The sequence below is a fragment of the Kwoniella pini genome, chromosome 9 (genome assembly GCF_000512605.2).
Source record: "Kwoniella pini CBS 10737 chromosome 9, complete sequence".
In the NCBI taxonomy this organism is placed as follows: domain Eukaryota; kingdom Fungi; phylum Basidiomycota; class Tremellomycetes; order Tremellales; family Cryptococcaceae; genus Kwoniella; species Kwoniella pini.
Window position 1 is genome coordinate 608,024 of NC_091724.1, and position 24,872 is coordinate 632,895.

General features: G+C 38.3%; 9 protein-coding genes across 9 annotated transcripts; 5 read left to right on the forward strand and 4 right to left on the reverse strand.

Moving 5' to 3' along the window:
• Window positions 1-257: 257 nt before the first annotated feature.
• On the forward strand, window positions 258-3,445 carry I206_106505 (uncharacterized protein; the record flags this gene model as incomplete). Its single annotated transcript, XM_019159004.1, has 8 exons — window positions 258-1,431; window positions 1,505-1,703; window positions 1,766-1,859; window positions 1,919-2,351; window positions 2,420-2,569; window positions 2,630-2,968; window positions 3,030-3,101; window positions 3,159-3,445. The coding sequence occupies 8 exons, from the start codon at window positions 258-260 to the stop codon at window positions 3,443-3,445; spliced, it is 2,748 nt and encodes a 915-aa protein (XP_019008142.1).
• A 1,207-nt stretch (window positions 3,446-4,652) lies between these two features.
• I206_106506 (uncharacterized protein) lies at window positions 4,653-9,431 on the forward strand (the record flags this gene model as incomplete). The annotated part of the gene is made up of 11 exons (XM_070203331.1): window positions 4,653-5,606; window positions 5,685-6,635; window positions 6,706-6,915; window positions 6,982-7,206; window positions 7,294-7,752; window positions 7,826-8,026; window positions 8,098-8,343; window positions 8,415-8,517; window positions 8,579-8,763; window positions 8,932-9,340; window positions 9,400-9,431. The coding sequence occupies 11 exons, from the start codon at window positions 4,653-4,655 to the stop codon at window positions 9,429-9,431; spliced, it is 3,975 nt and encodes a 1,324-aa protein (XP_070059432.1).
• An 857-nt stretch (window positions 9,432-10,288) lies between these two features.
• I206_106507 (uncharacterized protein) lies at window positions 10,289-11,768 on the reverse strand (the record flags this gene model as incomplete). Its single annotated transcript, XM_019159006.1, has 2 exons — window positions 10,289-10,429; window positions 10,515-11,768. 2 exons carry the CDS (start codon window positions 11,766-11,768, stop codon window positions 10,289-10,291), a joined length of 1,395 nt encoding a protein of 464 aa, XP_019008144.1.
• Window positions 11,769-12,024: 256 nt separating this feature from the next.
• On the reverse strand, window positions 12,025-12,972 carry I206_106508 (uncharacterized protein; the record flags this gene model as incomplete). The annotated part of the gene is made up of 2 exons (XM_019159007.2): window positions 12,025-12,212; window positions 12,378-12,972. 2 exons carry the CDS (start codon window positions 12,970-12,972, stop codon window positions 12,025-12,027), a joined length of 783 nt encoding a protein of 260 aa, XP_019008145.2.
• Window positions 12,973-15,189: 2,217 nt separating this feature from the next.
• Window positions 15,190-15,710, reverse strand: I206_106509 (uncharacterized protein; the record flags this gene model as incomplete). The annotated part of the gene is made up of 2 exons (XM_019159008.1): window positions 15,190-15,219; window positions 15,297-15,710. The coding sequence occupies 2 exons, from the start codon at window positions 15,708-15,710 to the stop codon at window positions 15,190-15,192; spliced, it is 444 nt and encodes a 147-aa protein (XP_019008146.1).
• Window positions 15,711-16,781: 1,071 nt separating this feature from the next.
• On the forward strand, window positions 16,782-18,543 carry I206_106510 (uncharacterized protein; the record flags this gene model as incomplete). Its single annotated transcript, XM_070203332.1, has 7 exons — window positions 16,782-16,822; window positions 16,884-17,285; window positions 17,348-17,401; window positions 17,467-17,496; window positions 17,558-17,635; window positions 17,717-17,858; window positions 17,950-18,543. 7 exons carry the CDS (start codon window positions 16,782-16,784, stop codon window positions 18,541-18,543), a joined length of 1,341 nt encoding a protein of 446 aa, XP_070059433.1.
• Window positions 18,544-19,140: 597 nt separating this feature from the next.
• Window positions 19,141-20,736, forward strand: I206_106511 (urease accessory protein UreG; the record flags this gene model as incomplete). The annotated part of the gene is made up of 6 exons (XM_019159010.1): window positions 19,141-19,435; window positions 19,539-19,617; window positions 19,747-19,817; window positions 19,981-20,199; window positions 20,280-20,401; window positions 20,524-20,736. 6 exons carry the CDS (start codon window positions 19,141-19,143, stop codon window positions 20,734-20,736), a joined length of 999 nt encoding a protein of 332 aa, XP_019008148.1.
• A 651-nt stretch (window positions 20,737-21,387) lies between these two features.
• On the forward strand, window positions 21,388-22,427 carry I206_106512 (uncharacterized protein; the record flags this gene model as incomplete). The annotated part of the gene is made up of 6 exons (XM_019159011.1): window positions 21,388-21,416; window positions 21,656-21,669; window positions 21,835-21,909; window positions 21,979-21,997; window positions 22,131-22,240; window positions 22,336-22,427. 6 exons carry the CDS (start codon window positions 21,388-21,390, stop codon window positions 22,425-22,427), a joined length of 339 nt encoding a protein of 112 aa, XP_019008149.1.
• A 406-nt stretch (window positions 22,428-22,833) lies between these two features.
• I206_106513 (uncharacterized protein) lies at window positions 22,834-24,737 on the reverse strand (the record flags this gene model as incomplete). The annotated part of the gene is made up of 8 exons (XM_019159012.1): window positions 22,834-22,886; window positions 22,949-23,112; window positions 23,203-23,660; window positions 23,738-23,894; window positions 23,969-24,025; window positions 24,102-24,278; window positions 24,343-24,389; window positions 24,489-24,737. 8 exons carry the CDS (start codon window positions 24,735-24,737, stop codon window positions 22,834-22,836), a joined length of 1,362 nt encoding a protein of 453 aa, XP_019008150.1.
• Window positions 24,738-24,872: the final 135 nt, after the last annotated feature.

The following is a 24,872-nucleotide window of genomic DNA, read 5'->3' on the forward strand; positions in this document are numbered from 1 at the left end:
CGTAACTAACTGGATCTGTACGCGTTTTAGTTGTTTTGGTCGGCTTTGATTTCATGCAATCTGTCGCAACTCCATAATCTTTTCTTGCTTCGAAGCAGCTCCCTCAAAGTCTCTTGAGCCGCCCTTGAAAACGTCTGAGACCCTTCTGACACTTCAACCCTTTGGATCCGAGTTGTCTTGCGATTGTAAAGTGTCCCGGCAAAGTATGGTCTATGCATTCGTCCACACCTAGTCAAGAGACAACCGCAAATATCACAATGGATTCTACCACCTCCGCTTCTACCTCTTCGCACTCAACGTCAAGGATAACGACATGGCCACTTGAAACATTAAGTACTGGAGCATCATCTTCTTCTTCTCGACCTTTTCATCTCAACATACCTTCTCGTAATACTTCAATTACAACCTCAATTGCCTCTCGTGGCGTTAAAAGACAAATAACAGGTGATCGTGAAAGATTGAAATCGATATCGCCAAAACGAAAACGCGTAAATAGAGAACTCACGCCAATCGATGATTCAACTCCAACCCTAGCAGAAAACGGGGAAGGCATTTCTTCTTTTCAGTTCTTGAATGCCTCAGGACCTGCTTCGAATTACCCAACTACTGCTATAGCAGGATCTAGCTCTTATGCTCAAGAGCAAGATCAAATAGAAGAAGCGAGTGAAAATGATGAAAGTAAAAGTGTCTTATTCTCAGAACAAGCTGGAAATGGTAAAAACAGATACGCTGAAGAAATTGCAGATAATGAAGGGGAGTTGGATGAAAAAGAAGAAGAAGGTGATGAAACGATACTTGTTCCCGAGGAACAATTTGTTGAAGAAGTCTTCATGCTGGAGGAAGATAATCAAGAAGAAACGCGAGATGTCCAAGAAGAAATACTAGTAGAGCAAATGGACGATTTTGACCCTCACGATGGGTTATTAAATATGAACGAAGATGTATTGACGAAATCGCGTCCAGTCACCGTTAATCTAAGGAATGTGATGCCACCTCCGAAAGATGTAAGATCGCACACAAAATCCAAATCGACATCCTCGACATCTGCATCGGGATCTGGACCAAACACGATTATGAAAACAAATAACCTAAAAAGTAGGCCAGATACGATGACGCAAGTTATAGAAGGTTCATCTTCTAAAAAACGACAAACTCAAAAACAATCTTTTGTTGAACTGAATCAAGCTGCTCACTCCGACAATATCGAGTACGATGAAGATGGCTTAAGGGGCGAAGAGGAAGAAGAAGATAGTATCTCGCCCGAAAGTTATCATTCAGGTGATTCCGACAATTATGAAATGGAACATCGACCAATTTTAGAAAGAACGGCAATCAAGAAGGATATAAGGAATTTTACGGAAAGCTTAACGGTTCTTCGAGATGGGGTTGATGGATATTTGCCTTTCAAAGTTGTCGATAGGCTAGGTGAAGGTACGCCTAATGTATTCTGTTTTGAATGAGGAGAGACATCGGCTGAACTAAATTATTCGTTTTTGATTTTCAGGTACTTTCTCGTCAGTGTATCTAGCTCATGATTGTCTGAATCGGACATATGCCAATGAGTATTGGTCTGGAATACCGGATGAAGAAGACCAAGATTTAGAGCAAGCGCAGCCTGAAGTGAAAGTAGCATTGAAAAAAATCTTGGCTACCAGTAGTCCCGCACGTATTGAAAACGAGTTAGCCATTCTGGAAGCTCTAAGGTGAGCATAACATACCGATTTATAATGCCGCTTCGTCATGGCTGATCCAACAATACTTATAGGGGCTGCCGTAATGTGTCGCAGTTGATCAGTGCATTTCGCGAAGAAGATCAGGTCATCATTGTTCTACCGTATCATCGAAGTGACGATTTTCGTGTGAGCTAAACCCCGAGTGCTCATACCTTTTGCGTTGCTCATATCAGAACGTGATATAGCACTTCTACCGACATATGGACCCGCCGCATATTCGATCGTACCTTCAATCTTTATTTCGCGCATTGAAAGATATACACAAACGAGGAATAGTCCATCGAGATGTAAAACCGGCGAACTTTCTTTATGATTACGAAACTGGACAAGGGGTATTAGTAGATTTTGGATTAGCTGAAAGGTATACACCACCTAGAAGACCTACATGTCAACATGCCCCGGGGACACTTGTGTCCTTACAAGGATCCAAAGTAAAAACTTCGGAAACGTCCATAGTAGAGCAAGCTGTTTATGATGCTAGGAAACGATCCAGACAAGGTGAAGGTCGTATAGGGTTTCCTCATGAAGATAAAAGACCTGCAATCAAGACTAATCGTGCTGGTACTAGAGGTTTCAGAGCTCCAGAAGTACTTCTCAAATGCCCAGATCAGACTGTCGGTGAGTTTCGATATCCCCAAGTCCAAACATCCATGTGTGTTGCTAATTCTTATGGAATGAAATTTTAGCCCTGGACAGCTGGTCAGTAGGCGTTATGCTCTTGTCAATCTTGACGCATAAATTCCCGGTATTCAACTCAAGTGACGATATCGAAGCTTTGATGGAAATTGCCGCTATATTTGGGAGAGCAGCTATGGAAAGGTGTGCCTTACTGCATAGTGAGCTTGATTTGAACAATTTCTAGCATTGTGGAAGGGAACTGATGAGTAAAAATCTAGATCGAACTATAATGACAAATGTTCCAACTGTTGATTCTCATCCATCATCCCTTGCTTCCTTGGTTGTAAATCTTAATCCTCATATCTATACACCACATATGACTAATCCCACTACGGAAGATGCCAGGCGGCATATTGAAGCGATCGATCAAGCCATAGACCTATGTCAGAAATTGCTTCGACTGGACGCTACTAAGAGACTGTCAGCAGCCCAAGCTCTACGTCATCCTTTCTTGGCTGCCCATGATGGGGAAGAAGATGAAGAAGAAGGTAGAGATGAGGTGTTGGAGCCAAAAGAAGGGAAATGTGGTGAATTGCATGAAATCGTTGATGGGCGACGTAAGTCGACTATATTGGATTAGTCATTATTTTTTTGGCTGACAATTGTGCGGCTAATCAGATCGCACGTATCTGCATCCTGACATGAGAGATTTGGCCTTCGGACAAGGTATACCACCTACTCGGGATTCACGTAGGTCAATTTGCAAATACCTCTTAGGGTTTCCGTACTGATGAGATGGTCGGGTAGTTTGTCCGGAACATGAGCATTATCAAGAAAGATTCCAAATTAACCCACTTGTGACTAGTCGATGGGTCAACCAAGCTGCTGAAGATGATTCTCAAGCGGATCAAGAGGAAGATGAGATGGAAGATGGTGAAGGGGATTTCATAGTCGAACAACCTACGATCAATTTAAGAAGATATAGCAATTCATATGGTCACGGTGATAGACTTTTGAAGGAAAGGGATATGAACGCCCTAACAACTCAGAATGGACATAATTTGATAGGAAAGAGAAGAGGAGGTATCGCGTAACCCGGAGATTTAGAATAACGGACAGTCAATGGCATTCACATTGATTCTTTTTCTTAAGCATAGTTTTAACCGCATTGATAGTAACAATTCATCATAACATTTCATTCGCATTATTAACGGAACTCTATATGACCTATTATACCTTGTTGCATATATTATTATGTATCTTATTACATTGGACATTATGATGCCACATGGTCATTCTCGATCTGTAGCTGATTTTGGGATACTATAGTACTGTACTCGTATTCACGCTAATTATTTATTTATCCGATATGCAACTAAGACAAACGCGCTTTAATCTTACCGAGTGACAACTACTATATATGACAGGTCATTTCTCCTTTATATAGATTGACATCGAACTACATTAGCATCAGACAATACCCCAATCAAATAAGTACAAATCATACCAGTTAGTAGTAGGGAATATATCCACTACTTAGATGGCTTCAACGGACGGTATAAGATAAAATTCATTCACGAGCGGAACGAAAGGACGAAAGGAAAAACAGGCATCAGTCCAAATATCTATTCAATCAAATACGAATTGTATATAACTCATATGTCATCATAGAAGTAAGTTCATTTTTCAATTTTCGAATAATGTTCTGATTCTTTCTCCTTTTGTTGGAAATTGAAGGATAATTACTCTTATTGCCTTCATCCCGTTGCGTTATGTGATCCTCTTCCGATCATACTTTCTTAGACCTTCAATCCCATTTATATCCCCCAACGCCTCATTTTTCTCCATTTGATATACCTTCCCTCTAATCATCTGATTCAATCGTATGTTTAACAATTGATACACTCGTGTACCTCGATTCTACTTTTTAAGACATTGGAGACCCCCTCCAAATCCTCTATTCACTTCAGCCTCTTTTACCCTTCCATTTTTGCTCAAAATGACTCCTTTCTACTCACCTTCCTATTCCTGTATAGAGACATAGTCTCACTCCTCTTATGGCTGATGAATTACCTTGCCTTTATTCTGATTTCAATCATGATTAGCTGACCAATGTACATTCGTTTGAACAGTTCACTTGCACTTCTTCCTTCTATCAGCTTTCTTCGTTATATCCCCTTTCCTATCCAATACCAATCGCAATACCACCGATCGGCTTACGACAGGCTTTCATTGACAGTCTCGTGTAAATCATAATATCTCTTTCATACCCGTTTCTTGATAAGGTGGTATTCAAACAAAATGGACCTTTATACAACTTCTTTCACTTATCATAGGCCTTCGCCCCGATCAATTCGTCCTTCATCTTCACCATTACCTTCTTCTCTCACATTACCAGGATCAGGTAATTTACCTACAATACCTTTACCAAACGTTACTTCAGCTACTACACCGCCAGGGAAATCATCTTTAACTACCAATTTAACAACCGCTTCTCAAGTAGAGAAAGATTGGAACGATGTTCAAAAGATTTCTTTAGATATTACTACTAGAGAAGGATGTCTAGTTACTGTTACGAAAGAATCTATAGGTGTAGATTTATCAAATTCTGTCAACGATTCGAATGGTACTTCTCAATTAGATCCTAATGCCCCTATACCTTCGACTACTACTTGGAATTTCCACTTATCAGGAGGTTATCAATCTGTTATGTCAGCTAGAGGAGCTATTTTAAGAGAAACTCCAAAAGATAATAAGACAATATTAAAAGTATCTCGAACAGAAATCTTAGAGTCCCCTTTATCAAATATATCACCTCTGAAAGTGGATGTAAAACGAAGATTAGATGAAATTGCCTTAGATTCTAAAGCTCATATTGCTGTTCTAAATATTGAAATTCCCGGAGCAGGCGTCGGAGGAACAGTTTTGGCTACTGCTGATGGCCAATCTCCCACCCAAAATCAGCAGGGACTGGATAACGAGAATATACCAAACACAACTACGACTGACTCGCAACGAGAAGGAAGTTCTGGACCTGAAAGTGTGAATGGCGCAAATACATCTGGCGATATTCAACAATCTGCGCTGGCTTCAAATGAATCTACAACTACGGCTCAAACATTTCCTGCGTCTGCTCCTAATGCTCCTGTAACATATGGTTTGGAAACTGAGAGAATGTGCGAATTGGTCATCACTGGTCCCCTGGAGAGCGTCGAAGTGGCCAAAGTCAGATTACTCGTCATGCTGGATGAATTGGTGAGTCTAGTCAGCTGTCATGAGCGAAGATCATTCACGCGCATAATGAGCTAACCTTGTTGCCTTTTGTACGTGCAGAGCGGTCTCCACTCTGAGGTTTGTGATATCGATTACAAATTGCATAACATCATCGCTTCGCGTAAACGAGGGGTTATACAATCAATTCAAGAGGAGACTGCCACCAACATCTATTACCCTACTCCACTTGTAGGCGTACTTAATTCACCTCAACCAGGTCAACAACAAGGACTCGGCTATCGGGGCTCGAGTTCAATGGGAATGCAACCAACTGGAAGTATGGGTATGCAAATGACTGGAAGTCTGGGTCCCGGACCCGGACCTGGACTTGGTCCAAATATGGGTATGAACGGCATGGGAGGAATGCACATGGGTATGGGAGGTATGAATGGGAACTTCCAACCTCACCATGGGCATGGACAACATCCTCAACAACGTACAAATGCTCCTCCAGTATATAATCCTCATCAACATGTTCAATATCCTTACCAACCCCAACCGCTTCACATCGACCCGTCAACTACGAGGGGTATGCCATATAACGGACCGGGGATGCAATACCCCATGCACCCTCCTCCGCCAATGTCAGTAAATCACACAGGGATGTCATCAATGCATACGGGATATCAAAGTATACCAAACAGCCGAATCAATTCACCAATGCCACCTAATATGCACCCAGGTATGATGGGACCTCATGGACATAACATGGGTATGGGTCCCGGCCCTGGACCATACGGACAACATGCCCATGGACATGGACAGAATCACATGCATGTAGGTATGGGAGGTGGACCAATGCCTGGACCAGGAATGAATCAGATGGGCGGTATGGGAGGTATGGGTATGGGTCCAAATATGGGTCAATATGGTAATGGACCTCACCCAGGTTTGAGCATACATGGAGGTGAACAAGGTAAATTGGGCAAAGCAAATCAAATTTGGATTACTGGTGAATTCTTTGGTGTACAACGAGCAAGAGATATGCTTTTGAATGTTGCTGTCCAAAAGGTATGTCAGCTAATTGCCTCGAAATGCTTCAGATAGAGTTATCAGCTAATGTTGTATCACCGAAATTCAGAGCAAGCTTGTGATTTCAAGAGATACAGCTATTTTACCCAGAAAACTCGATTGGTTGCTTACTGAAAGGCTTGAAGAAGTCAAGGGAATCATGAATGATAATGGAACTTATATTCAAGTCCCATCTGTCGGTTCTCAAGCTAGTTTGATAACGGTATTTGGAGATCATAGAGTCAATATAGAAAGGACTATACGGAGTATCATGGGATTGGTAAGTGCTCCTGGCCTGGACATACCAATCGCTGAAATCAATTGCGATGGCTAATGCACCTCGCAGGCTTGCCAATTCTATGTCGCTTCTTTCTGGTTATTACCTATCTCGTTTGACGTCCTGATGCCCCAAGCAACCCTCAATCCTGCCCAAATGCAACCTATCCTCAAACGGATCGCGCACGCAACAGGAGCTGAGGTTGTGTTCAAGTCAAATTGCTTCGAAATGCATGGTCTGGAACAGGAAGTCCGAGCCGCAGTCATGATGGTATTAGAACTTGAAGCTATACATGTGAGTTCTAAATCTGACGAAGACAGCCACAACACTATCGCGTAGATGTGATACAATAGATACTGATGATATGACATCGTACAACAGAATTTCCACCATGAAGTACGATTCCAGATTGAACTCGCGAACGAACATCGAGAGTTCATTTCAGGTAAGAAGAATGGTAAAATCAACAAGATTATGAAGATGGCCGGTGTGAAAATCAAGTTTGAGACTTTCAATGACTACAATTTCCTTATGGACATTTCCGGATCGGATCTAGGTTCTTTACAAGGTTTATCAATGTTACAAGAAGAATTACCTGCCGAAGTATCTTTCCACGTACCTGAATCTTATCATAAACGAATTATCGGTGTAGGCGGTAAGAATATTCAACGAATTATGAAGCTGTATGGAGTTTATGTCAAATTCAGTAATGCAGAAGAATTCGCTGCTTTAGGGGGTTATATAGATAATGAGGATAATGTTGTTGCCAGAACACCTGCTAAGAATGCTATTAATTTGGAAAGCTTGAAACAGTCTGTTATGGAATTAGTCAACCCTAAAGTGATTGTTGCTCTATAATTGTCTCTCGTTAAGACCGTATGCTAACCTGAGTTTCATCGATTCAATTCAATAGGACAAGGATTATACTGTCGAGAGTGTTTCTATACCCAGACGATACCATCGAACTCTCTTAGGCGAGAAGAGCATTTTCATTCATGATATCGAACAAAAGACGAATTCAGTAGTACGATTTCCATACAAAGAAAGCGCAAGTGATATAGTTACTATCTTTGGTCCTGAATCTCAAGTTCATATCGCAGCTGCTATGTTATTGGTATGTCCAGGCATCTTATCATATACCTCACAACAAAGGTTTTGAGCTAATGGGCATGGGAATGACTACAGGATCACGTCCCATTTGAGGCTGATCTACACGTTCCACCTAATCCGGAATTAACTCGATTGGTCACTTCATCGGAATTCATCTTGTTTACTGAACGAGTCAAACGAGATCATCAAATTGCAATTGTCCCTTCCGCTAAATTTGGTCAAGGTGATGAAGCTATCTTTAAATTCAGATGTCAGAGAAGTAATATCGATTTCCTCGGTACAGCTAGAGATGCTTTAGAGGAATGGTTAGGCCAGCATAATGTGAATACCCTTGACCTGGAATCGTAATATCCAAATTCCAAGAAAAGAAAGCTAATGTATCATTTGTATAGATTCAAGTTTATCCTTCTAATGCTACGAAGCGAGTCGATTCATTCGCCGATGCATTCACGCATTTCAATAGTAAACTCTTAGCAACAGGAGCAAACAATAACGGTAAGCAATCTCGTATTATTGACTTTGGTAATTTCTGGTGATAGCTGATCTATAGTTTCAGAAGCGGAAGGTGAATCACTTGTTGAACGAAGACAACGCCCTGTGACGGTTTCCACGGATGTACGAGCCTTATTTAACGGTCCTGGTGGATCATACCGATCGGTTGAGGAGGGAGCTTTAGGATTCGCAGGGCCATTGAGTTATCAGAATCCTCAAAGAAGTTCTGATCTTTGGCCTGGATCGACAGTGAGTCGTGACTCTTGCCTTGACCAATCTGATTTTGTCAACCCCCTTCATTGCGCTTGCCATGTGCTTCGAGCCTTTCCTGATCACTCCCCGTCGTACGTGCTCATCCGCTTTCAAGCATCGTGTGTGTTGCGCTTCATAGCTGACCGATTTTTTTCCTCGACACAGCAAACCACTCGAACAGAATCCGACCATTCCAAACGAGACTCTGACCCGATAATTCAAGATCGAGTAAGACAAGCATCAACAGGACACTCGAATACCACAGTTCATCCGTCGCACCCTCATCCTCATAGTCAATCCAGAATAAATCCTACAATGCGACATCAATCACTCGATATTTCACACATGAAATTTTCAAGATCATCATCTAATTCTGGTGGAAATAATACTTTTGGTCCGATGCCACCTTCTCCTACTGCTGCTAATTCAAGTCCTAATACAGCTACTGGACCTTACTTTCCTCATGTTGGACCTCATCCTATTCGAGCAAATGTAACTGGTAGAGGAGCTTATAGCGGTATGAGTGGTGCAGCTTCGACAGCTAGTGATCAAGGTGTGGAAAGTATTACTCAATGTAAGTCGGTCATTAATTAATCAAAGAAATCAAGCATTTATAGCTGACCCCCTCATTAGCTATGAATAATGTTCAAGTTTCTCATCAATGATTTACTAATCATTTCACATGATTTTCTATTTTACTTTACTCATTTTCAATCGAATTAATATATATACCCTAATATCATTATTCTCCTCATTTTGATTCCTCTTTCTTTAATACTTTCTCAATACAATTATATCTACATCTTCATAAATCACCCTGCACATTTAGACCAATTTTTCTAGTAAAACATTAAAATCATCACAATTTTTTCCACTCACATTTACAATATCATTGAATTATTCATCCGTTCAATTTGATTCTTTAGGAACTCATCGGATTCTATACCTAATTTTTTTGTCAATCACATACTTTTTTTCATTTTGCAATAATTCATTCGTACAATAATCCTCATGAATATGTTATGTATACATGCATTGAATTACAATCTCATTATTATCTTGCACATTAAAAGTTGATCCTCCGAAATAGCTACTCAATTCTTGCTAGATTCATTTGCATCATTTGATACAACATCAAAAAGAAGAAGTAATGAATGTTTTTTGCCAAAAGAGTGAAATAACTTTTCCATCTACCACAAAGATCTAAGTCATCTGCTTATTTAGGTCAATTGCAATGAAACTCCTTTTGGCAATAATAGCAACAAAATAATATCCTCATCTCACATAATTGAGACCTCTTGAAGATTACAAGCAATCGACTTGATGCATCACAAACTTCAAGCTTTCCGTTTGCGCTATAACTATAATGTAGCGTAATGATATTGTATCAAATAATATGTATAAGAAACCAAATGACAAATCAAGACAACACCAAAATCGAAAATGAGTAAAAAGGCTAATTGAAGTAAGAGTATATATGCTGCGTAAGATATCAAATAATCAAACATCGTGTAGTAAGTGATCAAGGTAATAAAGCGGCATCTGCGTTATCGGTTAATTCCCATCCTAATTGAGCTAAACCTCTTCCTATTCTTTCACAAAAAGCATCTCGACGAGGTGAATGGTCGGGAAAGTAGTATTTGAGTATAGCTCGGAGGTTATCCTATTCACACAGTACACACGCGGTCAGCGAAATTGTTCCACTATCGCCTGTACTATCATTTAGATCGAAAAGTCTGAGTACTGACCTTGACATTATCCACGAATCCCTGTGCATCAATTTCCATCTCATTACTCAATCCACTCATTCCTTGTTGATAGCCTCTTTCAATCCTATCTCTTGGAACGAACCTTTGAGCGAAACCATTGGTGTGTTCATGAGCTAGTATAATTGCTGCCCCAGCATTCTTGGGGAACGTGTTTTCATTCGCTTTTTCGGCTGAGATTCGATTTCTTTGATACCTTTGCAATCGATCAAATTGTTCTTCGAATGTTTGGTCTTTCATTGAATGGTGGATATATCCGGTCGAGTTCCTTCTCTCTCCATTCCCATTCTCATAATTGACCCCAGAATCTCGACGTCTATTTCGAGAATTCGAAGTTGATGGTCCAGGTCCACCTCTACTCTCTTCCCACACTCCACTTCGATCTTGATTTTCCCCGTCAGACATATCAACATTCTCATCCTCATCTTCATCATTCTCATTATAATTGATTGATTTCCTATTTCGTTTGCCAACTGAAGGCCGGAATCCGTTTACATGTTCCCTTTCTCGCTGTTTCTCTTTTTCTTGTCTTTTCAATTCGGATTGCTGAATGATATATTGTGCTTCTTTCCGCATTTCTTCATGTTCTTCTCGGACATTCGATTGCTGTGGCACAGGGAAAGAACCTTCTCCCATACCGGTTCTAGGAGGAGGTGGTGGCAAAGGAGCATCATCTTCAACAACATGCTGCGAACCTGCTCTGCTAGTTGCAGTAGAGTCTCTGATCAAAAGAGCCTTGTGACTTCTAGTAGGTGCGTTATGACCAGTAACAGAGACACGAGGTGCTTTAGCTCTATTGGATATTGATGTTGAAGGTGCTTTCGAATGGAAATTGGATTCAATAGGAGTAGAAATTGTGGTGGGGGGAAGCGAAGTTTTTCGTTTCTTCTTGGCATGCGTATCGGATCGGGCAGAATTAGGTGCTTTGGACGGTATAGCAGCTGGTGTGGGAGCGGAAGATCCTGATGCAGACTGGTCGGCAAAAGAGCTCAGCACTGACAGTTCAGATGAGTTTTCAGGATTGGCGTTGATATCAGGCGTAACATGAGGAGACGATGGAACGCGATTACCGACAGATGGTGAATTTGGGGGATTGTAGTGATTTGGGTTTGAACGTCGCCAAAATCGATCATGCCGTACAGGTTTAGATGAAGGGCCGGGTGTTGATGATGGTGGTACATGTGACGGTTTTTGAGTGATAGTGCGGGAACGGGTGATCCGTTGTTCGAGCGGCATCGGGATGATATGTATACGGACAGAATGGTAACGAATATAGTGATGGAAAATGAACGGTTGATTACGATAACATGACGATTTGAGTGAAAGGTATAATGGTTGAATTGGATATATGAACGAAAAGAGAAAGAATCATTTGAAGTTAGCGAAGTTCCGACGACAAGTGGGATAAAGTTAAAGTTCATTGATGAAAGGTTTACGAATACGAAGGGATGAGACAATGACGATCACTCGTACAAGTCTTAATTGGGTTGACTCATGAAAGCCAAATTTCATGTAAAGAAGTAACTTTCAGAATTGTATTGATCTTGCGAACGAGAGATAGATATGAAATGACATATGATTTAACGGTTGACTCACCATCATTGTTCGCGTTTATCACGCCAGGACTGGTACTCTTTCTACTCCTCTTAATTGGTATCACTTCAACAGTCGCAGTGGAAGCTGGATTTCCAGACAGCAATGGAGGATCGGCGATACGATAAGACGATAAATGTTAGAAGGAAGCAAAGAGAAGAGTAAATGGATTCATCAGCCATGCCATTAGATCTTCACAAGATAAACAGAAATATGGGCTGAGGATACTCGTGATTGGAATGAGTCACTCACCTCTGGATGGCAATGATGAGCTAGCATATATATCCCCATCTATTTGATTCCCATTGTTTACATGATCACCATCAAATTGTCTTGCGACAGAATTGTTCATTAAGTCATTATGATTATCGTGGTTGATTAATCGATGAATAGATGATGTAGATGACGGTATAATATTATCTTTAACATTTCTTGTTTTTTCATCTACCTCTATGCTATCTAGTCTCCCAAATTGAGCTGATTGAATAGGTTGTTCCTCTTTTGTTCCTTCTGGTGCATCGATTATATTCCCATTTTCATCCTCTACAACCCATGCCCAACCTTTCATACCTTTCTTATTCTTCTTTTTAGGTTTTGAAGCCCCATTTACCGGTGTATTAATTGAAGAAGCACCTTCACTTGATCCTCTTAAATTTCCCATTGATCTAGAAGTAGTTATACCTATAGATTGAGGTTGCTGTTTTATTCTTGTTGAAGATAAAATCATATTTCCACCACTATAATTTCCACCTCCACTATTATTACTTGTATTTGGTCTTATCGGTGTAGTGAAAGCATGATTTGACATTGGTGGTAAAGATTGTCTACCTTTTGAGGAAGTTGACATTTTTTTTTATTGGATTATCGGACTGTACAAAATTAAAGCCATGTACAGTCGAATGATTAGTATGAAACGTTTTGATGTGCTTGAATTCTTCTATATTCGATGATGATGATAATAATGTGGATAACGAGATGTTCGCGCGAATCTAAATCAAATGTAGATAGATCCGCCTCATTCAATTCCTATGGTGATGAATATTAATGTATTTCAAAAGCTATGTTCACTTTCCAGTCAAGTGGCGTATTTTCCCCTAAATCTATATCTATCAATGATCATATACACTGTTTGTAAATTGCTTCTCTTTGATTCCCTGTGCTTTTCATTATTTGGTCTCCTTTGTACACGTCATAGACTATCATCTGTGTCATGAGACAACACATCAAGGGATTCAAAGGATGTTTTATCTAATCGTAAGAAGGCTAAGTGATTCCAATTGGAAGGCTACTATTCATCAACCAACCAGATCTTGATTTTCGTATACGAGTATCTTGCGCCTTCTATCCATTTCGGCTTTGTTCGAATCTGATTGGAAGGTCAAGTCATACATACTCATATGGGATCTCAGACGTTCCTATTCAGTCCTCTTCACATACTTCTTCAGACAGCCGCCGCGAGTACCAGCTCGGTAGCCATGAACCAGTACTGTACAACAGAGGTGGAGCAAGTTGCTTCCAGATTAAGTCAAGTTGTGTTCAACATAGACTCAGGGTTCTCGGCGGAGATTTGCTTTGAGTTGTTTGGCACACGTTCATTACCTGATACCAGTACCTTGCATATGCGTTACATGCCCTCCTGCTGTCTCCATGCGACTCTACGCATCCTGTAAAACCTGGTACAATGATACCGAATAGTGTAGATCCCAACCAACCGTGCCCGATATCCCTCTCCTCGGTTTCATATCCATAGTCGACCTTTCCACCCTCAAGCTGACAGAAATCGTGTTTGATACTCATCGAATGGAACAGCTGTTGTATTGCATTATTCACAATGTTTGCTAGACTGCTATAAGTCAATTCATTTTGACGAAATTATCAAGATTCTTTCGGATGTCCTTCTCGATCCATGTATGCCGCTCGAGACTAGTGTCTCTCCCGCATTGGGGATACTTGTAATATGTCATTATATGTATCAGCTGCTTTCTTAGCTTTACCTACGATCGAAGCCATGCATGACATTTCAGGCTGATGCTGACTTTGTATACCTTTATCATTGATTCCATACAGTCAACGGTGTCCAGCTTTCTCTACTTACTCGCTCATTCATGATTGAGACATCGCCATGAGTGACTGGTAATACCACGAACATTTGCGACGGCCCTAACACTGTCACTTCTATTTTGCTGACAAGCGCGAAAGTACGGCGCTGAGACCTCATAGCATCGATAGACAGCCATAGGATCCATATGTATATATATAGAGTGTATTATTCGCTTTCCAATTCACATTTCGTAGATGACTTAGTAACTCTCGTACTCGTATTCCGGTCCTGCTCAGGGGCAGATCGTATTTCTTCTCAACCAACTATGACATTTGCCATCTATACCGGATTATGGATCATCTGAACACTGTCTATCGATCAAGGCTAACCATACATTGACGTTTCTGCATCCTATTTAGTCTGTCTTTGAGGTGCTTCGTAGTCCATCGAGCCTTCGATGCCCTTTATGCCAACGCCTTATATAGTTCGCCCCTTTGGGAACAGAGCCTGTAGCGAGGCGAGTGTATACCCTCTTGCATCTTCCTAACCCTATCTAAGGGGTTTGAAGTTCGATTCGACAATCTTCGTTGCTGGCTGTGTCAATCAACGTCAATCACAGCAGAACAGCAGAACCTACTGTTTTCTGATACCGACTGGGTGAACATTGCTCCTTCAATATTAAACCCAGTAGAAAGCGCTATGAAGCTTCACAACGTAATATACAATTGAAAGTAGATACATTGATAATTTGACATCTGGCTATAAAAATAATCTGGTATAAAATCTCGATCAAGCTACATCAAATTTCAAATTCCAAATTTCCAAGATTTTCTATCCTTTTCAACTAATTCTTCAAAGATATCTATTGAATCGTTTGGTGAATTAATAGCTATTTTCCAAAGATTTTTCTTCATTTTCTTTTGGATTTGATTAATAATTTCTTAAAAATCTAATATGTGTATCAAAACAATGAAAAGAAGATTGATATGTTGGAAATTCAAATTCAAATGCCAATTGGCTCTATCATCTAATTTGAATTAATTCAATAACTCTCTACTGTATATTCGTATCTAATCATCAAAATATAAGCTGCAAAAGTTTGCGATAATTTACCTTATATGTGAATTTACAATTAATCCACTTTCATCAGGAACTACAAATTGACCTAAATTTTCTTTAGATGATTTTTCTAAATAATAAGATATATTAGTTAACCAAGGTAAACAAATATATGAATTTGTACGTAAATTAACAATTTCTTTTCTAATTATTTTAGCAATTTTTAAAATCTCATCAAAAGTATTATTTAAATTTTCAGAAATAGGAAGTAATATATCTTGACTACTTAAGAACATATTCCTATAATCATCATTATCATTAACTAGCAAATCTTTAATTATTTTCTTAAGTTTTTCAACTTCATTGAAAGTAATAGATAAATCATATCGTTTCGTATTTTCACTAAATTTTGAATACAATTTTAATCTTTCTTCAATTGTATAACCTTTTAAATATTCATATTCTTTTAAAGGTTGATTTTTCATTTTCATTTGAGTTTTATTTGAATTAAATTGAATTTAATAATTTTTTTCAATTTTAAGTAATTTAAATACCTTTTTCAAAATTGGGTAAATTTAATAAACCTTTTCTTTCAATTGCTTTTTCTCTAAATCAAATAAAATAAAATAGAATATTTCAAACCATCTTAAAGCAATAAGACAAGATTTAGCATAGCCTAAAATATGTCCCCATGAAATACCTAATACATTATAAGATTCAAATGAATTTAAAAGATTTTGTCAATCTAATGATAAATAAAGGTTTATTTTCATTTAACTATAGGAAATTCATTTCTTAGTCTAGGTAAAAAAATATAAAGTTTTTCTTCTTGAATTGAATCTCTTTATTTGGTAATTTTTCTTCTTCCAATTTATCTAAAATTTGAATTTCAAATGTTATATCAATAAAATCCCACTTAAAAGTGTAATAGCTCTTTTTAATTTATTTATATCCAATTGAGACGGAAATAAATAAACTGATGAAATTGTATCTACTGGCCAAAGTGATTAAGGAGAAATAGGTATTCTCTTTATTGTCTTGTCTAGTATTCTTGAATCAAGTGAAAGAGCTTTATTGTAGTTTCAACTGTCATACTCGTACTGTTTCAATATTGAACAACTCTCTTGAGAAATGATAATGTTCGTTCGAATCATTGTTTTTTATCAACATATCTCATATCAGTAAATTGACAATTTCTCCTTTCTGCTTTTCATTCTCCATGACAGAGCTGCCGATTGTATGTATACATGTGTTTCCTCATCTATTTCACATCACTATGACTGCTGAACGATCATATTTCTTCATATCCTCCTTATAAGCTTCAGAGGAATGAATAACGTCAAAAACGTCATCAGGCACAGAGATAAAGCATAAGATCACGTGATATAACGCGTTTATCCTGAAAAGCAATATCAATGTTGACGCGAATTACCGAAATAGATGAGAGCAGTTAGGTCGAATATGACAGACAATTAAGAGAAGGCATTCAAACTGATATAAATGAAAATTATCTTGATTGATCAGTGAGACCGATTAAAGTGATTCTTTCATGCTCAATGTCGTTGTCATACGAAGAACAACGAATTCAAAATATCAAGTTAGTCTCATTTTCTCTTCTCATCTTATTTTATTTAGCTAATAAGCATTCATGACTATAGGGATAATGAAGCTCTACTTTTATCTTTAGGTCTAGGTGCACCTATAATACCTAAAGCACCTAAGAAATTATCAATATCAAAGAAGAAAAATGATAAAAATGATGACGATACTTTTAAACTTGAAACAACACCTCGACCAGCTCGAATTCAGAAGCCGATTATCCGTGAGATAAAATCAAATACTCCTGATTCAGTTAATGGTCTTAGACGAAGTGGGAGATCAAGCGTAGGAGGATCTACACCGAATTATAAAGGAAATAGCTCTTTGTGGAGAGAAGACGCTATTATCAGATCCAAAAGCTTAAAAAGGTCGAAAAGGGAGGTAGATTCTGAAGAGGAAGAAAGTGAGGATGATTCGAGACAACGAAAAGCTCAAAAATTGGGTTTCAGAACCGCTGATCCGTAAGCTTCGGTTACCTTTTACCCTTCAGAAATGAGGTCAATAGCTGATCAACCACAAATAGAAAGACATTTGGGCATATATCTGGAGTTGAAGTTGGTAAATGTTGGGCATCGAGGTGAGTTTTGACAGCTGATTTTTAAATTTGTAAAATAAAGGACATCAATTGATATAGGCGAGTAGAATGGACTGCTCGACAGATGCTATACACGCGTGAGTCATCCATTTTATGTACTGATAGCGTAAAGCCCGGCTAAGCTGTAGGGTTTCATAGTCCAACTGTGGCCGGAATATCTGGAAATCCCATTGACGGAGCTTGGAGTGTGGCGTTGTCGGGAGGATATCCAGACGAGTGAGGCTAAAAAGATCTCTCGATCATCTTGAACGAGTTCTAATCGAGAGTAATCAGCTAATTATCATGTAAATGTTTCAGTGTGGATCTAGGCTACGCTTTCACTTATACAGGCTCAGGAGGCAGAGATTTAAAAGGGACAAGACAGAATCCCAAGAATCTTAGAACTGCCGAACAAAGCTATGATCAAAGTTTTGATAATAGGTTCAATGCCGCTTTAAAAGTGAGTATATTTCGTATCGCCTCGAATAGTTCATAAACAACTAAATCTGGTAACAACGAGTTTGCGCTAAATTGTAATTCATTATCCGTAGAAATCTTCTGAAACTCATAAACCAGTTAGAGTGATACGTGGCTTTAAATTACCCTCAATTTACGCTCCAGTTGAAGGATATCGTTATGATGGATTATATACAGTCGAAAAAGCTTGGATGGCTAAAGGTTTAACGAAAGGATTGAAAGTTTGCAGATTTGCTTTCAAGCGAGTAGAAGGACAACCTCCTCTACTTCTGAGATCCGATGAAGATGAGGAAGAAGCGGAAGTCAAAGCCGAAGAAGAAGTGAAAGTGGAGAAGGCAGATGTAGATGCTGAGAGCGTTGTAGGAGAAGCGAAAGTAGAAGAGGAAGAGGACCAAAAGCATAAGGAAGACAATCATGCTATTCTCGAGCAGGATAAAAATGAGGAATCAGACAATGGCGAGGATGCGGATGGGAATATCAAACAGAGCGCCAATTTCACGTTGAAGAAAGCGGTCAGAACGCTCAGGAAAGTGATAGAGGTCGTTATTCCCTCGCGTTCTGCCTCTGCCGATAAGGAAAACTTGCTTAACGTTGATTTGTCGGCCAATAATGCGCAGCCCAGCGATAGCAGAAGATCAAGTCTCAGAAGAGCGGCGGTGAACGGGTAAATACCCCTACTGCAGCGAGGATATTCTTGGTACAGGCATATCAATAGATTGATACATATGCATATGCATACCTGATTTTGAAATATGTATACATGAAGATCTTATTACCATTGATGAGAATCACGTTATTTCCGGAGCACCCATTTAATTGAAACAAATCAACAACGTTAACCCCAAAAACCGGGGGTTGACATGCGTTATTCAGGGTAATAGTACAGTTATGTTCCTCCACTAGTTCACCTATTTCACTCCCAAAACATTCCACAAGACTAAGCATACGTTGTACCAATTATAACGAGATTTCACTTTCGGTCCGTAAATTCAAGTATCCAAAGTGGATAACTTGTTGTGATTTTCTGATTATTTTGCAACTGCGATAAACCATAAATCCCATATATCATCAATTGGTTCAATAGATCATCATTTCGCTCAGTGAATATCTACATATCTAAAGGCACGGATCAACTAAAGAACAAAGGCTCAATCCCGATATACACAAAACATCAACCAAATCACTTATTACTACTCCGACCTCTTAACCATTGACTAGTTTACTTCTTTCTCGCACACTTCGTAGAACATTAATCCTCAAATAAAATGTCAAATCAACCAATTTGTCAATTTTCAGATCGTTTAACAACAGCTCTTAATGCTGCTCAAAATGATAATCAAACTCATTCACATTCCCATTCACAAGATGGAAATGGAAATGGAAATGATAATTCAAGACCATTATCATATACTTCTTCAACAGTTGATTCAGTACCAACAACAACTTTTCAACATACTCATGATGGATCTTCTCAATTACATTCTCATGGTGAAGGTGGAATTTGGACACCTGAAGGTACAAATGAACATGGACATACTCATGAACATTTAGAACATGCGGGTAAGTTCAAATTGAATAAAAGGGAATCAAAATCGATATCTTTCTTTCATATCTCATATTTTGTATGAAGCTAACTGATTTTGAATTACATTTATTTGATTAGGTAAATTTAGTGAAAGGGATATGCCTGATTATTCTGGAAGAGATTGGGAAGAAAGAGCTTTTACTATTGGTATAGGAGGGTAAGTCAGGTCCACTCCTTTGGAAATATATACGCTATTGCGCACATTTATTTTCTTTCTCGTCACGACGATATGGGTGTGAGCTCTAGGGCCTCGAAAGGAATAGACTAACTTGATTCTCACTCACAGTCCCGTTGGATCAGGTAAAACTGCATTACTCTTGGCGCTCTGTAGAGCTTTAAGGGATAGATATAACATTGGTCAGTCCCCGCTCCTACTTCATTATTACACTCAGGAGGCTGATGCGGAAAAATAACATTCCAATTTCTGTCAATCTCACTGATAATATGTTTCGACTCTCACTCTTCCTTCCCGTATGGATACCTCACATGTCTTTCCCGCAAACCCCTTAAACGATAACAGCCGCCGTGACAAATGATATCTTTACACGAGAAGATCAAGAGTTCTTGATTCGTAACGAAGCATTACCGGCAGAGCGGATTAGAGCAATTGAAACTGGTGGATGTCCTCATGCAGCAATTAGGGAAGATATTAGTGCGAATATGGGAGCATTGGAAGAGCTTCAAGTTGATTTCGGATGTGAGATGCTTTTTGTAGAGAGTGGAGGAGATAATTTGGCCGGTGAGTGGGAAGTGACTACGAAATACGATCAGTGAGGGCGATGGCGAACTGGATGTGCTGATTATGATTCTCAACTCCAGCCAACTATTCGCGAGAACTCGCTGATTATATTATATACGTGATTGACGTCAGTGGAGGAGATAAAATTCCCAGAAAAGGTGGACCAGGTATCTCTCAATCGGATTTATTGATAGTCAATAAGGTGAGTACGGTTTTCTTTCTGTCTTACAATCTTGCGGCTCTTCGTGATTGTGCTATCGGATTTCCTATGTCTCTATCATCGAATTGAAATCCGACGACTAATTCAAATTTCGCTATCTTCAGATTGACTTGGCGCCTCATGTTGGAGCTTCACTCGAAGTGATGCGAAGAGATGCTGCAAAGATGCGAGAAAATGGTCCTACCCTGTTCACATCGGTGAGGAATAATGATGGAGTAGATACTGTCATTGAAGCTATTGTAAGCGCTTGGAAAGCTAGTGGTGCAGCTGGGAAAGATGGTAAAGGAAAGAGTAAAGCCGTACAATCTCAAGCATGATTACAATCATAAACCATCGAATGAGAGGAGAAGTCGAGTATGCCAATTCAGATATGTCCGGCACATATACCTGAATTGAAACAGACTGTATATAGACTAACTATACCCAAATCATGCTATGTTTTATACCACGTGAAATCAATTTGATATAATTCTATTTCATCCATCTAGATAAGAATTCAAATCACATGAGAATACTTTTGCTTATCGGTCATCTCATCCTATCTTCGGGTGATTTGATTTGTATTTTGATTTGGACTTTTACTAAATAAGGTAATTTGTAATGATTGTAAAACTGATAATGGGGATCTCCATGGGGTAATTTGGTTTTTCCCCTTTTCCCATTAACATCATAACCGATTTATGATCTTTGTCAAGTGATCAAAAAAGAATGATTAATTGATCAAATGATTCATTCCTCCTTCTGATTCTTAGCTTTACAAGGTATGTCTTGCACATTTGATTTGTATGGTGAGGGAATTAGACATGCAAAGTCATCCGACCATTCTGTATTATATATATATATAGGATGTATCCCCATTATAATCTCTTTCTCTTTTTCTTTTCTCATTTCAATTATAATTCCATTCCGTTTCTAACGTATTCTACTTTCCAACTACTAAATCTAAACTACGTCGTTTGAGATTCATCATGGCTGAACTTGGTATTTCCCCTACTGAGTAAGTATTCGTACTCCATTCAACTTGGATACAAGGGGTGGTCAGGCCGGTCGAGAAGTGTTATGTGCACGAGATGAGAGCGGGTGAGACGGTACGATGTTTTTCTCTTTACTTGTTTCCACATTGGACTCAGGTGCCTCTTGTGTAAAGTCATAGTACACAGAACACTGCAATGATGCTACGGGAGAATTACCCCTCCAACTAGAGTCGCGCTGATTAATTTACCTTCGATTGTGTAGTACCGATAAATCGAGTGAGTATCATGATTATCCATCGTTTTCGTGCGCAATTCTCTACCAATATAGTATCCCTTGCGCACTCTCTCTACGCCCCCCATCGTACCCTTCACATTACGTGGAGACATGACTTCCCTCACTGCTCTGTTAACCTCATGCTGACCTACCCTTTACTCGTTCAGTCGAAATCAACGATGCTCTTTTCTGCGAGCATGGTCTCGAAGTCTGTCAACAATGCGAATTTGACGCTAGAGAAGGTGAGCTATACGGCTGATCCCATATCCCAATTAAGTAATTATAGCCGGCTCATAGATCATTGCCTCCAGATAATGATTCAATGATGGGGTAAGTGATTTGTTCAATACTCTCCTTCACACTTACTTATTTCTGCCTACTGGGATACAAGAGGCAGGACCTTCCAAACATCTTGAGTGGGAAATATCAAGTTAAGATGGAGGCTTATAATTACCTTTGATAGTCTCGATCCTAAACCTAGAGGTCCTCTTGAACTTCCCGCTCACTTCAAAAATTCAAAAGATAATACATTTATGTGTAAATCTCACGGTAATGCTAATTGTAAATCTTGTTGTAAGTTGAATGTCAATTACTCCATTTCATTTCAACTATCTTTTAAGATTGTAAAATATTTAAAAGCTAACGATGATAATTTTATTCTTTTTTAGTCAATTGGAAAAAGCAAATGACTAAACTTCATAAAGAAGGTAAAAAAGAAGCTTCAAAGAAGAAGAATGAAAAAACTACTAACCTTTATTAAATATAATCATTTAAAAACCTCTTCCTTTTTTTCCCTTTCTTCTATTCATTTCTTAGAAATTGGAAAATGATTTTTATAGAGGCGTTAATGATTTGATATTGGTTTAATTTTGATCTTTCTTTTTTTGGCGAAATGAGGGGAAAGTTGTTGCGTTTGTATATTGTTATTAAGTTGTAGATTTTAGGCGTATCTTGTTTGTAACTTAGTAAAGAGGTGAAATGAAGTAATGAGATTGAGTGAGAAGATATAGTCACTTCAACTTCAATGACATTGCCAGCATATTAAATAGTTGTTCATACATTATACATATTTATACAACCCAAAATAAGAGTGGCCAAAACTTGAAAAACCGATGAGCCAGAAACCGAAATTTGCTTCAACTTGAGGAAGATTGAGGAAAATTCAATCAAGCATTGAGCTGTAAACCGAGTTTGACAGTCATTGTATTCATATAATCCTCTATATGATCAATGACAAATAATCAGTCATTATCGCCAATGAAGAACGGTAAAAACACTTACCAGCTTGTCTTCTCATTGTCCAATATTCTTGTAAAAGATCATTAATTTCACTCTCATGAGTATTTATGAAATTTGTCATTTCACTTTCTAATTCTTTTTGTTCTGCAATTATAATATCTTTTTGTTTTTGAAAACCACCTCTTTCTTTCGTACGAATTTTATATCTATAAAAATTTCAAAAATTCATTTTTTTAATTAAATCAATTTTCGAGAACAACAAAAACCAAAAAACAAAAAAAAACTTTCAAACTCACTCAGCTTTTAATTCTTCAATTTTTTTATAACCTCTTTCTTGCATATCATTTTGCATTTCTTGTTGTCTATTTAATTTATCTTGTGCATTTGTTAATTGTCTTTGTAATTGTTCAAATTTAGATTTTAATCCTCTTAATTCAATTTCTTTACCTTCTTGTCTACCTTTTAAAATTGATTCATTTCTTTTTGATTCTTCTACTTTTTGTTTTTGTTCTTCAATTCCTTTTTGTAAATCTATTAATCCTTTTAAATCAATTTCTAAAGATTGAATTACTTCTAATCTATTTGATAATTCTCTTGCTTTTAATTGAAATGAAGATAATTTTGATTTTTCATGTGTTAATGTACTTGACATTTCAGAAATTTGTCTTTTAATTCTATCAGGTGATTGAACAAGACGTGATTTTGCAGAAATTATTTGTTGTTGAATTTGAGTATTTAAATGTGCGTTATGTGCCTATAAAAATTGAAAAAGGCGTTTATGACCATTATTACATTTTCAACAATTAAGATATACTTGGATATTTGACTTACCGCTTGATCCATTAAACCTTGTCTTTCTTTTTTGAGTTCTTCAACTTCACCACTCAATTTGATTTGCTGAGATCTCAATTCTAGTAATTCAGCTCGTAGTCCTTCATTTCGTTTATGCGCTTGTTCAGATTGTGGTTTCTCTGCTGCGTTTCGAGCTCTAAATCAAGTTCAGCTTGGAATCAGCTCGACAATAACACTCTGGTTTATTGTTATTGTATTATTTGGACATACGTAATTTCGCTAATTTGATTCTCAACTTGGTCAATTTCCCTTCTGAGCGATTCCGTTCTGGAAATTTATGAATCACGAATAATTAGCGATCGAAATTTACGTCAAAATTGATGATATGAAACAACTAGCTTACTTATCAGACTGTTCTTGTAATTTAGCTTGTAATTGAGCTTGGAAATGAGCTCGTTCATCTCTGAATTTAGCGAAATTCATAATACCACTTAAAACTGTCTTGAATCTAATAGCTTCTGGTCGGGTCAAATCTGCCAATGAAAAATTTGTTATTCCACATAAGTTGGCCAAGTCACGACTGTAAGTCTAGATTAGTTTGATAGGCTGAAAATGTCAAGAAAGGTTGTGAAGAGGATACGTACACGTGTCTGAAGAACATTGTAAATTGAAGAGCATCGCTGTATAGTTCCTGAAGATAATTATGGAGCTTAGCTTCATTCGATCTCCATTTAGGATGATTACAGGTCGGAAATTGATGACAATCAAAGACAATTGAAATCCGACTCACCTTATACTCCATCATACCTAATAAAGCCTTCTTGGGAGCTTCGATAGCTTCAACCGGAGCACCCATCAAAGCTTCAATCAGTCCTGCATATATACCTTGAGTAGTTCCAGCTGTAGGTTTGGTTAAATCTTCCATTTGAGCTGGTATACCTAATGCAGTTAAGCATTCCATGAGTTCTGGTAAGCCTAACATTGGGAAACCAGCTACGGTCTGTGATTGTGCAAGTGGTTTTCGATTTGATTGTGACATCTTGATCGCAAAGGAGGTTTTTCGCGTATATTCTATCTTCTGGATATTGCAATTGATAATCAATAATAGACGATGAGATAATAGAGATATCTGTTTATAATAATGACTTTTGTTGTTGTTTTTGTTGACAGACAC